Consider the following 16,234-nt stretch of genomic DNA (forward strand, 5'->3'; position numbering starts at 1 on the left):
AACTATGTGATTTAAACAGACAGTATTTCAGCAATGTCAGTTAGGCCCAAAAGCCTGATTCTTACTGCAAAGTTTTTCCAGCTTGCAAGGGGTAGGAGCAGAAGATGGCAAATAGATGTTATCTTTAGTGATGTAGTTAATCTAGAGTTGCATCTTTATTTTGTTTCTTCCTGTATTTTATAGACGATTCAGAGCTTATGCAGCAGCTGCCTGACAAGATGAAGCTGGATATTGCTGTTGATGTGAACTATACCATAGTCAGCAAAGTGCCTCTCTTCCAGGTACTTTCCCTGAGATATGATACTGCAAGCTAAGCACTCTGTATTATTCAATTCTAGTTGTGTAAACTGAGGAAAAGGACAAAAACATGAGCTGTCATAAAGTTCAGAGAACAAAAGCAAAAGCAAAAACAAGGAAAACTGCAGACGGGCGTACAATGATGCAGGCAAAGTTTATTGGATAAAATGTGGTTAAAAACATCACCTAGGGGCAAACAAGCCAAAGGACCCGACAAGGTCTGTGTTTCGGAAAACACACCTTCATCGGGGGTCCTGACAATGCAAAATAAAAACATACAGAATAAAATTATATCATTACATAAGCATATATGAAGAAAAAGAATAGGAAACAAAGACTGAGAAGTGAAAAAAGCAAAAAATGAAATAAAATGAGAAGTGAAAGATAAAAGTGAGAGATGAAAGACATCCAAAACAAAAAGAAATAAGAGTCACCAATGTGTCATAATCACCAACAGTAATTGAGCAAGAAAAGACTGCTAGAAAAAAGGACTACTGAAAAAAAGTAGTAAATGTAAAATAATATATCAAATAATAAAATAATGTTGGTGATTACTACTTTTTTTACATTTACTACTTTTTTTCAGTAGTCCTTTTTTCTAGCAGTCTTTTCTGGCTCAATTACTGTTGGTGATTATACACACCTGTATGACACATTGGTGACTCTTTTTTCTTTTTGTTTTGGATGTCTTTCATCATTTTCATTATTTTTATCTCTCACTTTTATCTTTCACTTCTCATTTTATTTCATTTTTTGGTTTTTCACTTGTCAGTCTTTGTTTCCTATTCTTTTTCTTCATATATGCTTATATAATGATGTAATTTTATTCTGAATGTTTTTATTTTGCATTGTCAGGACCCCCGATGAAGGTGTGTTTTCCGAAACATGGACCGTGTCGGGTCCTTTGGCTTGTTTGCCCCTAGGTGATGTTTTTAACTGCATTTTATCCAATAAACTGTGCCTGCATCATTGTATGCCCGTCTGCAGTTGTAATGAAAGGATAGATTTTCTGTCTCTGTCTATGAAAGGACACATTTTAAGTTTTCTGTCTCTGTCCATGCTGGAAGTAATCAAATGTAGAATGTTGGGTGTTTACTTTCTTAATGGTTTGGGAAGAGGTCATTTAATTTATGTTAACTAGGTTAGTTGTCTGAGACAGGAAGGCTCAACCCCCCACAGCTCTTAACACCTTTAAGATTTAAACAATGAAGTACATATCCTGCTCACGCACCCCCTCCCCTCTCTTGTCCATCCCCCTTTTCTTGTGATGGTTACCACTGATATGTAACAGATATATAAATGTTTTGCAGACTCATAATAAATCAGGCAAAAATCTCTTCAGAATACTGGCTATCTATCTTTCTTTCTGGGGGGAATTGCCTCCAGATGACAGAATGTTATTTCGGGACCTAGAAACGAATCTTGTCCGTTTCAATTTGGGGGCTACGTCCGTGATGGACTTGACATTGCCAATATTTTGTGAGTATTTCTGAATTTTGAATTCTGTTCTTTAATACTCACAGGTATTGGCATCATGTTCCAACCCTTTATTTAAATTGTAGGGTTTTCGGTAAACCCGCCGCGGTTACTGTCCTTTTGGCAAGGACACTGTCCTTTTGGTAAGGACAAATATTAATGTGGAGTTTTCGGTAAATTCCTGCCGTGAAAATCCATTCTTTCGGGAAGAATGAAATTAAGTGAAGACTTTTGGAAAGTCTCTATTGTGGATTTATAGAAACGTCTGCGCATTCTGTCATCTGTGCTATTCTTTGCATGCGCTTTCTCGTCTATTGCTTAGATAAGATTTTATAGAGTATAAGATTATATTGTATATTATTAATGTACCTCGCTTATAAGGTAAGGTAAGCGAAAATTTCTGCATTTTCACATTGTTTTTTTTGTTATTGAAAAAATTCCTGCATTGTGATATTGTTTTTCTAATGGGTCATAAAGACACTTAGGATTTTCCACCTCCTAGACAGATGAGACTTTGTTCGCTTCAGTATCAAGCGGACAGCTGAGTTCTGAATGATACCCAAATAAACGATATTACAATAGTCCAGGGTAGAAAGCACTAGTGATTGCACTAGTAATCTAAACGAAGGTCTTTTATATGTAGCGTTGAATTGGTAATTTTATTATCCGTTGGGCTTGCAAGGAAGATTTTTGTTTTTTTCTGTGTTAAGTTTCAGTTTGAAGTTGCTTGTCCAATGTTCTATTTCAGTCATTATATGAGTAATGTATTTTGAGATTTCATTTGTTATGCTGTTAGGATGGAGATGTCGTCTGCATATATTGTGGCGGGGCCGGGGTTAAGCCTAGTGCTGGCAACCCAGCTCCCGCCCCAGGTGTGGGGACCAGGCGCTCCCAGGAGAATTCCCACTGGGAAACAGTGAAATAATTAGTGGAGGCTGCGTTAGTGGTAAAGTTCAGCTTTTCTTTTATTTCCCTCAGTTTGCAGCACTAGGGTTCCAGCAGTCCCTCTGTGTTGAGGAGACTTGGACAAAAGCATACTTTCATACAGTCCAGCCTGCTGTCCAGGCAGAAAAGCAAAAAAATAAAATAAAACCAAAAACGTTTTCTCCTGATTTTGCTTTTTCTGTTTGAAAAATCTTTAGGAAGCTTTAGCACTGTCCCACCTGAAGCCCAATGCCCCCACTACCCCAAACTCCCAGGGTAGGGTTAGGGAACTTTATTACCCAACCATTTCAGACTGCTCTTAAGGGTTAAGAATTCTCGGGACTCTAAGTTCCGTGCAAGCTTTCGGGAGAGGTTAATTACAGGTTCTCACCTCCGGCTTTCCTCTCAGGCTCTAAGTAATTTATTCATACTAGTTCACAGTTAGACTAAGGGAGAAAGAACGCTATGGTTTCTGTCCTTGCCTCTCTGCCTTGCCCTACCTGTTGGCTCTTGGTGATGGGCACAGGGTTGCTGGGCAGTTTCCTGGGCTTAGGAATAGGGACAGCCCTTTGCAAGGCAGGGTTTAAAACCGGGTTTAAACTGCTGACAGGCACTTCCCTGTCACAATATGTATTGGATCAGGTTTGGTTTTTGCAGTGGGTGTCCTAGAGCTGATTCTGTGGCAGTCTTTGTCCTTTGTTGTAGTGACAAGCAGGCTGACTAGTTTTCAGCACTGTTTGTAGGCCAGTAGGTTTCAGGTTTGTTTGGGGAACTTACAGAAACAAAATGAAAAAGGGTAGAAATACATTTGTGTAATTATTAAAACAGACAGTCAGAAAGGCATATATTTAAAAACAAAGCAAAACAAATTATAATGAAAAAGAGAGAAGGATGAAAACAAAAGGGAAAAAAAAAAAAATAAATAATCTAGCACTTTGTAGAAAAGATTAAAATGAATAAGAAAAGCAAGGAGCAAAGTCCCATTACAGTCCTTAAAAGGACTATTATACTCCAAATGCGTCTTTGAAAGGAAAGGCCTTCAAGCTAGTTTTAAATTTATCAAGTGATGAACTTTATTAGTATGCACGGTGCCAAGGTGTTTTAAAGAGGAAATGGATAACAGGTTTTGATAAGAAGAATGTAATGTGCGATGCAGGTTGTGGGAAATTAATAACCTGTTGATGAAATCAGGTAGACCGGAAGCTATGGTTTTATGTATCAGTAACATTATTTTATAAGTAAATCAATGATCTTTGGGAAGCCAATGGGAGTTAATCAAAAGTAGTGTGACATGATCAAATTTTTGAGCTTTTAAGGTGAAATGATTTTAATGGCAGTATTCTGAATAATTTGGAGGCAATTGTCTTAAAGAGGGTCAGGATAAATTAACTTTAATTAATACAGGTGCCAGAATTAGTTTTACAGATAGAGCAAGAAAGATATGGAAATTTGTGAGATTCAAGTTTCAAGTTTATTTTTAACTTATTGAATAGCTTAATTTAATTTGCTAAGCAATTTACAAATCAAGTTTCAAGTTTCAGGTTTATTATTTTTCTTGATTAATCGCTTAATCAAATTCTATAGTCAAATAAGGACAATACAATACAAAAACAAACTTTAAATAATAACATTGGGTAAAATAAATTTTCCTAAATCCTGCTCATTCCGCAGATAAATGGGAAGATCGTTCCAAGTTTGAGGAGCAGTTACAGAAAAAAAAAAAAAATAAAAAAAATAAATAAATAAATTGACGTCTAGTGTTAATAATTTTAAGTGATGGAATGGTTAATAAGTTTTGCTCATTAGACCTCAGGGTTCTGTTTGAATGATAAGGAATTAAATGTTTAAATATGAATGCTGGGGTCTTATGAAGAAGAGATTTAAAAAAACAAGCAGACAGAGTTTGTACGTTATCCGAAATTAACTGGAAGCCAATGTGCATCTATCAAAAGGGGTGTAACATGGTCATATTTTCTATGAGTTTAATGGATATGTTCTGACATAGGAATTTTGCAATAGATCGTATCCTACGTAATCTGTAAAATGTAGATTTAATTATAGTGCTAATATGATCATAAAAAACAAAAGGTGTACACATATGCTTATTTATAGTAAATTACATGAGCCTGACATATTGACATACAAACTAACAGATGCATAAGGAAGAAAGGGCAGAACTACAATTGTATTAATAGAACACAAGGGAAGACGTGAATGATGAGGGCAATAGGAATAGGGAATAAATAAATTAAAGGCGTCTTTAAAAAGGAAGCTCTTCAGATTGCTTTTAAAATGGTTTAGGTCATTTTCTTCTCTTACATGCTGAGGTAAGGTGTTCCATGGACCTTAAAGAAAGTGATATACTATGGGGAGTAAATAGTTATTAATGAATTGGGGTTCGTTCAAAGACAGTGTTTTAAAAACTAAAAGTAGGATTTTAAAGGTAATGCGATGAGTAACAGGAATCCAATGTGATTCGATTAGGATTGCAGACAGAGCTTGATAGGTGTGGAAGAGGCTTAATGAGTCTTAGTGCCCATGCAAATATGGATTCCCTACTTATTCAGACTTTCCTTTCTAACCTCCGTTCTCCTTTGCAGATTCTGGTCAAACAAATGATTTCAGAATGGCCCACTAGTTCTCGTGCATAATTTCAGATTGAAAAAAGGAGCAGTGCGGGGTTTGAACCCCCAAGCCTCAGGTTCCTTAGGCTGTAGCGCTAACCACTACGCAACACTCTCCTACGCTTTGAGATCTCTAAGCCTTGGGAAATCCTGCATTATTAGGGCCAGCTACCTACCTGGGGACCGCGCCTGTCCGCTCCTCGCGGAAGAAGGGGTCACGGGTTTCGTAGCGGGCGGGCCCCTGTCTCCGATTGAGATGGTAATAATCCATCTAGAAGTACTGGATGTTTTAATTGCGGAGACCCTGGTCACTGGCTTAATCAATGCCCATCTGGCCGGTGCCCAAAGCCGCCCTTCGGACGGACTTTGGTGCAAAGAGGGGAAATCCTGTATACCAGCTGCCCTTGTTATTGTTGACATGTTCTCCCGATAACCTGAAGTTTTTTCCCACTACAAATGAAACTGCTCAGACTATGGTGAACATTTTACTTCGCGAAATCATCCCTAGGTGGGGATGTCCCACACACATCAACAGATAATGGTCCTGCTTTCACTGCCAGAGTATGCAAAGATTTAGCTATCGCATTCCGCATTGAGTGGAAATTTCATCTCCTATATCACCCACAGAGTTTCGGTGTTGTCGAACGCATGAATAGGACTATTAAAGATAAGATCTGGAAGGCCACAGCTGGCACATTTGTGAATGGAAAAAATTCCTTCCTATTGTTTTAGCTGAAATTAGGATGTTGCAAAATTAAAATGTGTTTTTCTTTTCTTTTTCTTAGCAGCGCATGCCCATCCCAGTTTTGGCACTAGGATATTTCTGGTGTTTTCCAGGGATCCTCTTTGTCACTGCAGAGATAAAGACGATCCAAAGAGACATTAGCTTTTCTAAATATGAGATGGTTATGATATGCATTTCATCTCTGTTTTGTTTTTCTATAACAATGTGTTTATTTGCAGAGTTAAATTCAGCCCTGAACACTTGACAGATGGAAGAATAATGCCGACGCCTCAAAATTTGTGTTTTATGTTGTCTGTGCTATGTGGTCTGTCTCTTGTCTATTTGTTTTAGTTTAGGGGGTACCCCAGGATATATAATATTGGCCATTTCTAAAGCTAGCTCTTTCCCTAATTTTTTTAACTAGCCAAATTGCGCAATGTTCTTTTTTCCCTATAATTTGCATATGCTAAATGTAGCTTAGTTAGGGGTTATATTTTAAGAAAAGGTTTTATTCTATATCTATATTCTATGGTGCTCACTTGATATGAACCATTCAGTACACATTTCTGACATAATTTTTTTAATACATTCAGTACAGAATTATGGTCTCTCTGAATTGCCATAATAGTTATATGCAGCACACAAAAAACATATCTTTTTGAAATGTCTGATTAAGAACCTTAAGTACCTGATTATTGTCTGTCTTTTGCCATAACTATAAATGCATTAATATTGTTACATGTTGCCACATTCAGTACAGGCAACTAGTCTCTCTCTCTCTCTATGCATTCAGTACAGGCAACCTGGTTTCTCTCTCTCTACATTCAGTACAGGCAACATGGTTTCTCCTCCATTTTCTATCACACTGGAGTACAGCTGCTGAATGATATCGGGACTCTTTTCAAATCCCTCCCTGTATGCACAGACATCATTTCATCTCAAGGGTGAACACCACTAATTTCCAGTGATCCTGTGCAAACAACAGATCCTGTGCAAACATCATTTCATCCCAAGTGTGCATCTCACCAGTTTAAAGAGACTGCCGGTTCCTGCTAGACTGTAATTCATCTTCCTGCACCCTGACTGCAAAGACTTTTCCACACATGCTGTACACAATGTTTCCTGTTCATCGGAGAAAGCCACCTTCCTAAGAACGCTTTGCTGTACAATTCCTCCTATTTAACCTATTCTATGGACATTTCAGACTTTACTTCATATGCTGTACATCCACTACCTCTTGGAATGGGGAATGAGACATTCCAAAAGCTGCTGAACTTTACTGAACTCCATACTTACATTGAACAACTTAAGAAAACCTCCAAAGAAGTGAATCATACTATCACTTTTGAAAATGGACAGATTGCACAAAATTTGCTCCAAGATGCTCATGTCTCAAGCTTTGGAACTTTTCTTTGAGTATTCGCCCACTGCAAACCATGTATTTAATGTTTTAATTCATCCTATCTTAACTACTCTACAAATTTTGCTATATATTGTTATGATTCTCCTTTGCTGTAGAGTGAAACACGTGTACATTTCTTTTCTCACAAAGTTCCTTCTAGCTTTTAAGGCAGTTATACATGAATTTCCAGTATCTTCTCTGACAACTTGCTAATTTGGTTCTAATTTGGTTTTAATTTGGCATGGCCTATTGCATTACCATTACCAGGGTCAGAGATAATATTATCCCTTATCCCATACTTACATACTCTCTTATGACATCCTTGTACCTTTTTGCCTGGGCCTCCTGAGAAAGTTTCCTACAACCCTTATGCACGTTCACTCGCTCAACGACGGGTAAGATATGGGCATACTGGGATCCCCGCCCAGATTATGGCCTATACGACCTAAGACAGAGGTTTGAACTCATAATGGGAACTGTTCATCTTCATAGCTTGGAGGACAGCTATGATATACTGTTAGAGATTGGCAAGGCATAAGCGAGGCAAGCTGGCTAAGGGTACCACAAGTTTGCTTTCATTTCAAAGAATATGGAAGATGTCAGCATAGCCGTTGCAGGCGTTCAGCATTTTCGGTTGGCATAGCTGGTGTCACCAAAGGCCTATGGGAAATTGTATCAATCTGACTCTGGCAAGGGGATGCAGATAGACCCTGAGGGCAGGAAGACGGTTTCAAGTAGTCCTGATTCTAAAATGTGTTAATGTATTAATCAGAAACTATTGTCCGAGGCATACTGGAAATTTAACTACAGCCTAGTATTTTTTTTTGGAAATTATAGGTATGCTTCACTGTTGCAGCATTAGATTTTTCTTTAGGTGATATTTACTGGCTCTGTGGAGACCTCCGGCTCCGTATTAAACTACTCAGCCAGTAGATAGGCCAGTGCACTTTAGCTATACATAGATGAGATAGGGGTCCCAGATGAATTCAAGGCCCGAGACCAGGTTAAGGCTAGGTTTGAGTCCCTTATTACTATCAATAAGAATGTTGAACTTAAACGTAATTCTGGTTTATCTAATCCTTGGGATCTGTATTTTAGTTGGATGCAGGGGTGGGTAAAAGAGACTGTTCCTGTGCTGTTTGACTCATTGCAGCCCCTAAAACCCCTCCTCAAGAGACATATCTAGAATATCTCTCCCTCCACGCTCATGCTGTGCATTTATGACGTCATTTTCATGACGTAAGAGGGGATTGTAATGAAAGGATAGATTTTCTGTCTCTGTCTATGAAAGGACACATTTTAAGTTTTCTGTCTCTGTCCATGCTGGAAGTAATCAAATGTAGAATGTTGGGTGTTTACTTTCTTAATGGTTTGGGAAGAGGTCATTTAATTTATGTTAACTAGGTTAGTTGTCTGAGACAGGAAGGCTCAACCCCCCACAGCTCTTAACACCTTTAAGATTTAAACAATGAAGTACATATCCTGCTCACGCACCCCCTCCCCTCTCTTGTCCATCCCCCTTTTCTTGTGATGGTTACCACTGATATGTAACAGATATATAAATGTTTTGCAGACTCATAATAAATCAGGCAAAAATCTCTTCAGAATACTGGCTATCTATCTTTCTTTCTGGGGGGAATTGCCTCCAGATGACAGAATGTTATTTCGGGACCTAGAAACGAATCTTGTCCGTTTCAGCAGTTTTCCTTGTTTTTGCTTTCGTACTCTTGACTGCAGCCTTTGTTGGTTCCCCCTTTCGTTGTCTATAAAACTCAGAGAAACATCTAAAACTCATAGTGATTACTATGTATTAGAAATTCTCTGTCAAATACATGTCAAGTCAGAGGACTTTTTTCTAGAGCATCCTAGGAAATATTCTGAGGATGTGCAGGGGTTTCCTATCTGCCCACCAGACATTAGCTTTTACCTGTTTCATCTTTGTCAGTGGCTCAAATTTGACTCAGGTTAAAATTCATCAAGTTCATGCTTTACAACTAATTATTTGCATATTTCTACTGAATGGAAAAGTAATTTTAGAAGGTTTGCTTACTTTTTATACTCTTCAGCCGATATTCAGAGCTATTTGGCTTGTCAGGAACAGTTTACCGAGTCTCTTAAGCAGCTCACAATTGATCCTCCTTAGCTTATTTTCCACTCTGTGGCACCCAGATATGAAAGTCCTGATTTATTGCAAATATCTTGTAAATGTAGTATTTTTCAATGTCTGCCTTCCAGAGGCCAGTTTTATTGTAGGTGAATCAAGCCCATGATGTTAGAGATTAACAAAAACAAGCTGTATCTTGACAAACTTTTTCTGAAAGAATGTTTGGCACTGATTAGTGAATTTAATTTCCATATTACAAACTCAAAATGCTTCCTCCTTCCAGATGCCATGTGCCATCCAGTGAGATTTTCACCTGGACAGGAGATTAAGGCCCAAATGCATGGTCGCTGAGTTCTGACATTATATCTTTCTTTGTGCAGGGTTGTGATCGGCAAATGATTTATGACATGTTAAAACGATTGAGGTCTGTGGTTTACCTGCCTGGGGATTATGTTTGTAAAAAGGTAACAAGGAACTTTATTTGTACATAAATATATAATCTTTTACCACCAGATAACTCTTAAGTGTTTTAATCCAGTGGAGAGGAAATTTGTAAAGGATTTTCTGCTTGTAAAACAGGCTTTACGTGTGGGAAATTGTGCATCTCAAAATGGGCATATAATTACCTACATTAACAAGATTGCATACACTTATACATGTGATATATTCAGGTTTTTTGTGGCCAATGACTGGAGCTTGGAGCGATACAAAACTACGCTGACTATTTCAGTCTATGACAGAACTGCGCTTAGGCTCCTTTTCTGAGGCTTTTTCCTGAATTTAGTCTTTAAACAAATTAGGGTGATGTGCACTTATCTCATTAAGTGAATGTAGTATAAGAGCTGTTATATCCTTTAATTGATACACAGGAACCTTTTTTTTTTGATAAAAATTTTATTGTTTTCCGTACTAAAACAGTGCAATAGATTTGATTTAACATAAAATACTACAGAGATTGCACTATCTTTATACAGACAATATAAACTAACATCAGTTTCAGCCACCCACCCTCTTCCCAATTATTGTTCAAATAAACACATTTAATGATTACATTGTAATACAGAAGAAGTAATATCAATTTTCCAAAATATCATTCCCTCCCCCACCCCCCACCCTGGATGTGTAAGGAAAACTTAGAAAAAAAGAAATACATATAACTACTAATGCAGGGGTAGGGAACTCCAGTCCTCGAGAGCCGTATTCCAGTCAGGTTTTCAGGATTTCCCCAATGAATATGTATTGAAAGCAGTGCATGCAAATAGATCTCATGCATGGGGAAATCCTGAAAACCCAACTGGAATACGGCTCTCGAGGACTGGAGTTCCCTACCCTTGCACTAATGTGAAGTAGATACACAGGAACCTTGATTTTGAGGTTTGTCACTATACCAGGGTTGTCCAATGTCGGTCCTTGAGGGTCGCAATCCAGTCGGGTTTTTAGGATTTCCCCAATGAATATGCATGAGATCTATTAGCATATATAGAGATCTCATGCATATTTATTGGGAAATCCTGAAAACCCGACTGGATTGCGGCCCTCGAGGACCGACATTGGACACCCCTGCACTATACCATGTGCCCCAAGTCTGAGGATCCTTTTGTTCACATATTTCACCAAGGGAGTTTTTATTTATTTATTGCAAATATTAGTCATTTCCCACTTTTAAGTCCTTTGTTTAATTAGGAGCCTGCATTCTCTCAGCATGCATACTTTTTCCTACGGAAGGTTTGGGCAATTTCAAGGGGACATTCTCTGTAGGTAAAACCCCAATAACCCATAGAAGATACCTTATGAAAATTGCCCCCTAAGAAAACAAACATCTTTTCTAAGTTCCTTGCAGTTTGTTTTATGCTAGCACACCTATCCTGCATATTATATGCTTTTCTCCAGCCAGTGCAGGACACCATATACAGCTTTTCCATGGTTGTTCCACTGTACTTGTTATGTGTCTCATGAACCTCTTTTCCGCCTTTTTCAGGGTGAAATTGGGAGAGAGATGTACATCATTAAAGCTGGGCAAGTGCAGGTGCTAGGAGGACCAGATGGTCAGACAGTGCTGGTGACCCTGAAAGCCGGTTCTGTCTTTGGAGAAATCAGGTCAGCAAGAAAACCAATTTCATTTTTCCTTGCATTAGGGCAGGGGTGTCAAAGTCCCTCCTCGAGGGCCGCAATCCAGTCAGGTTTTCAGGATTTCCCCAATGAATATGCATGAGATCTATTTGCATGCACTGCTTTCATTGTATGCTAATAGATCTCATACATATTCATTGGGGAAACCCGACTGGATTGCAGCCCTCAAGGAGGAACTTTGACACCCCTGCATTAAGGGGTAATTATATAACTGGGTGCCTCCATTTAGGCATCCTGAGACTGCACAGTAGGAGTCTATTCTATAAGGCATCTAGGTTCCATTATAGAATACTCTCGTAACCAGATACTGACATGCCTAACATTTTGGCAGCCGCACTTAAGACAGCCATAGAGCTGGTGTAGGGGTCTCAAAGTCCCTCTTTGAGGGCCGCAATCCAGTCGGCTTTTCAGGATTTCCCCAATGAATATGCATGAGATCTATGTGCATGCACTGCTTTCAATGCATATTCTTTGGGGAAATCCTGAAAACCTGACTGGATTGCGGCCCTCAAGGAGGGACTGTGAGATCCCTGAGCTAGTGTAAGTTTGAGTGCCTAAGTATGGCAGCCATGTTTATAACTTACAACAGGGCTACTGAATTCCGGTCCTTGAGGTCCACAAACAGGTCAAGTTTTCAGGCTATCTACAATGACTATATATGAGAGAGATTTGCATACTAAAGAAGCAGTGCAGGCAAATCTCTCTCATGCATATTCATTGCAGATATCCTGAAAACCTGGCCTGTTTGTGGACCTCAAGGACCAGAATTGAATAGCCCTGACTTACAAAATATTCTTTATGCTCTCTTGCATATACATGCTATGTAAGTTACGTGAGTATTTTCTTTTTATTTATTCACAATTTTATATACTACTACAACTGACTAGCAGAACTGAGCAGTTCACTGGCTAAAAATCAATAGGTGGAAAGGAAACTCCATCAAAGTGACAGGAAAGGAAGAACCAATCAAATTTCCTGAACATACAACCAAACTCACAGGAGGATGGGAAACGCCAAGAAACAGTCCAGAGGCAGAACTAAGAGGAAAAGGCAAGCTCAAAGAATAAGGTCTTTAAGAAGGATTCAAACTTCTGAGGGATTCCTGAGCACGTAGTGTGAAGGGCATTCTGTTCCAAAGTGAAGGAGCTACAAAAAAGAACGTGGAGTCCCTTTGAGCAGAGACCATCTCTTGCATGATTATTGTGCAGTGCTGCGTGCGTCTGGTAGCAATTTAGAAATAATAAAATAGTTGTAGTAGTCCTAGGTGGACTCTGTGCTAAACATGGTCCAGGAAGGACCATACAATGACCATTAAGAGATCTGAGAATCCTGGTAGGGGAATATGGAATGGTTAAAGACGAAAGATATTCTAGGGAGCCTTGATGAAAGGCCTTAAAAGCTAGGAACAGGGTTTTGAATTGAATGCTGTGTGCAATTGAGAGCCAATGGTATTGTTTTAACAATGGAGTCACATGATCAGTTATACTGAAGTGTGTTAGTAGGCGGACAGCAGTGTTTTGTAGCATCTAGAGTCTCTTCATAATACCGTATTTTCGCGGATATAACGCGCGCGTTATACGCGTTTTTACCTACCGCGCATACCCCTCGCGCGTTATATGCCTGAGCGCGGTATACAAAAGTTTTTAAACATAGTTCCCACCCCGCCCGACGCCCGATTCACCCCACCAGCAGGACCGCTCGCACCCCCACCCCGAACGACCGCTCGCACGCGCTCCCACCCGCACCCGCATCCACGATCGGAGCAAGAGGGAGCCCAAGCCCTCTTGCCCGGCCGACTCCCCGACGTCCGATACATCCCCCCCCGGCAGGACCACTCGCACCCCCACCCCGAAGGACCGCCGACTTCCCGACAATATCGGGCCAGGAGGGAGCCCAAACCCTCCTGGCCACGGCGACCCCCTAACCCCACCCCGCACTACATTACGGGCAGGAGGGATCCCAGGCCCTCCTGCCCTCAACGCAAACCCCCTCCCCCCAACGACCGCCCCCCCCCCAAGAACCTCCGCCCGTCCCCCAGCCGACCCGCGACCCCCCTGGCCGACCCCCACGACACCCCCACCCGCCTTCCCCGTACCTTTGTGTAGTTGGGCCAGAAGGGAGCCCAAACCCTCCTGGCCACGGCGACCCCCTAACCCCACCCCGCACTACATTACGGGCAGGAGGGATCCCAGGCCCTCCTGCCCTCGACGCAAACCCCCCTCCCCCCCCAACGACCGCCCCCCCCACGAACCTCCGGCCGCCCCCCCAGCCGACCCGCGACCCCCCTGGCCGACCCCCATGACACCCCCACCCGCCTTCCCCGTACCTTTGTGTAGTTGGGCCAGAAGGGAGCCCAAACCCTCCTGGCCACGGCGACCCCCTAACCCCACCCCGCACTACATTACGGGCAGGAGGGATCCCAGGCCCTCCTGCCCTCGACGCAAACCCCCCCCCCCCCCCAACGCCCGCCCCCCCCAAGAACCTCCGACTGCCCCCCCAGCCGACCCGCGACCCCCCTGGCCGACCCCCACGACCTCCCCACCCCCCTTCCCCGTACCTTTGGTAGTTGGCCGGACAGACGGGAGCCAAACCCGCCTGTCCGGCAGGCAGCCAACGAAGGAATGAGGCCGGATTGGCCCATCCGTCCTAAAGCTCCGCCTACTGGTGGGGCCTAAGGCGCGTGGGCCAATCAGAATAGGCCCTGGAGCCTTAGGTCCCACCTGGGGGCGCGGCCTGAGGCACATGGTCGGGTTGGGCCCATGTGCCTCAGGCCGCGCCCCCAGGTGGGACCTAAGGCTCCAGGGCCTATTCTGATTGGCCCACGCGCCTTAGGCCCCACCAGTAGGCGGAGCTTTAGGACGGATGGGCCAATCCGGCCTCATTCCTTCGTTGGCTGCCTGCCGGACAGGCGGGTTTGGCTCCCGTCTGTCCGGCCAACTACCAAAGGTACGGGGAAGGGGGGTGGGGAGGTCGTGGGGGTCGGCCAGGGGGGTCGCGGGTCGGCTGGGGGGGCGGTCGGAGGGTCTTGGGGGGGCGGTCGTTGGGGGGGGAGGGGGGTTTGCGTCGAGGGCAGGAGGGCCTGGGATCCCTCCTGCCCGTAATGTAGTGCGGGGTGGGGTTAGGGGGTCGCCGTGGCCAGGAGGGTTTGGGCTCCCTTCTGGCCCAACTACACAAAGGTACGGGGAAGGCGGGTGGGGGTGTCGTGGGGGTCGGCCAGGGGGTCGCGGGTCGGCTGGGGGACAGGCGGAGGTTCTTGGGGGGGGGGGCGGTCGTGGGGGGGAGGGGGTTTGCGTCGAGGGCAGGAGGGCCTGGGATCCCTCCTGCCCGTAATGTAGTGCGGGGTGGGGTTAGGGAGTCGCCGTGGCCAGGAGGGTTTGGGCTCCCTCCTGGCCCGATATTGTTGGGGAGTCGGCGGTCCTTCGGGGTGGGGGTGCAAGTGGTCCTGCCGGGGGGGGGGGATGTATCGGACGTCGGGGGGGGGCATCAGGCTTTCAGGATGGGGACAGACCTTCAAGGGGGGACAGGACTTCAAGGGGGGACAGTGCACGGAAAGTCAGGGGGGGTGAACGGAGAGTCGGGACAGCGCACGGAAAGTCAGGGCAGTGCACGGAAGTCAGGGGGGGTGAAGGGAGAGTCGGGACAGCGCACGGAAAGTCAGGGCGGGCGAAAGGAGCGTCGGGCATCATGCGCGGTATACCCGTGAGCGCGGTATACAAAAGTTTTTGTACATATCATCGTGATTTCTGCGCGCTATACCCGTGTGCGCGTTTTATACGGGTGCGCGTTATATCCGCGAAAATACGGTAGACTATGTTGCACCCAGGAGCACTATATTGCAATAGTCGATACGTGTAATTACCAAAGACAAAATCAGAGATTGATAAGAAGACATATCAAAGAAAGAGACACACGCAGGTTATTTAAAATTACTTATTTCAGCCAGGGCTTTTTACAAGGAATTAAGGATGTCACTCTCTGTAATCCCCCGTTGTTTATTTCTGCCTTCAAAATGAAAACAAATTAAAATTGCAGCCTTGCTGTTTGACAGCTTCATTGTAGGTTTGTAAAATGGGACACTTGACATAGTCAGTTCTTATACTCAGGGCCGTTACTTATACTCAGGGTGTTAGGGGGAGCAAACAGGGCAGCTGTCCTGGGCCCCATGGCTCAGGAGGGCCTCCTGTGAACCGGCATGTCTTCCCCCTTCTATACGCACCAGTCTGATGCTGTCCTTACCTTCCGTCGCTGACAAATCCATTTTTGCTGCAGGAGGTCTCCAACTGCAGCAGCCAATCTGAACAGCTGCCTATAGCTCCCTTCCCTGCTTTCCATTGCCCTGGTCCTCCCAGGCAGAAACTGGAAGTTGCGTCATTGGGGATGAACCGCGGCAGAAGGAAAGCAGGGAGGGGAACAGTAAGCAGCGGCTGAAAGTCCCTTGCAGCAAAAATGAATTTTGCAGCAATGGAAGGTAAGAGCAACATCAGACTGGTGTGGATAGAAGGAGGAAGATATACGGGTGAAGAAATCCCCATTACTAGTTGTAATTTTTTTTT

The 16,234-nt window shown here is 43.1% G+C and overlaps 1 protein-coding gene across 2 annotated transcripts in view; it reads left to right on the forward strand.

Moving 5' to 3' along the window:
* The window catches only part of LOC117360085 (cyclic nucleotide-gated cation channel beta-1-like), a 125,808-nt gene that overhangs the window by 89,999 nt on the left and 19,575 nt on the right, over window positions 1-16,234 (forward strand). For both annotated transcript variants that reach the window (XM_033943729.1, XM_033943730.1), the window contains 3 exons: window positions 184-281; window positions 9,932-10,015; window positions 11,530-11,648. In XM_033943729.1, coding sequence (XP_033799620.1) covers window positions 184-281; window positions 9,932-10,015; window positions 11,530-11,648 — 301 coding nt within the window. The remainder of the gene's footprint in view (window positions 1-183; window positions 282-9,931; window positions 10,016-11,529; window positions 11,649-16,234) is intronic.

Source organism: Geotrypetes seraphini, chromosome 4, assembly GCF_902459505.1.
Source record: "Geotrypetes seraphini chromosome 4, aGeoSer1.1, whole genome shotgun sequence".
Classification (NCBI taxonomy): Eukaryota; Metazoa; Chordata; class Amphibia; order Gymnophiona; family Dermophiidae; genus Geotrypetes; species Geotrypetes seraphini.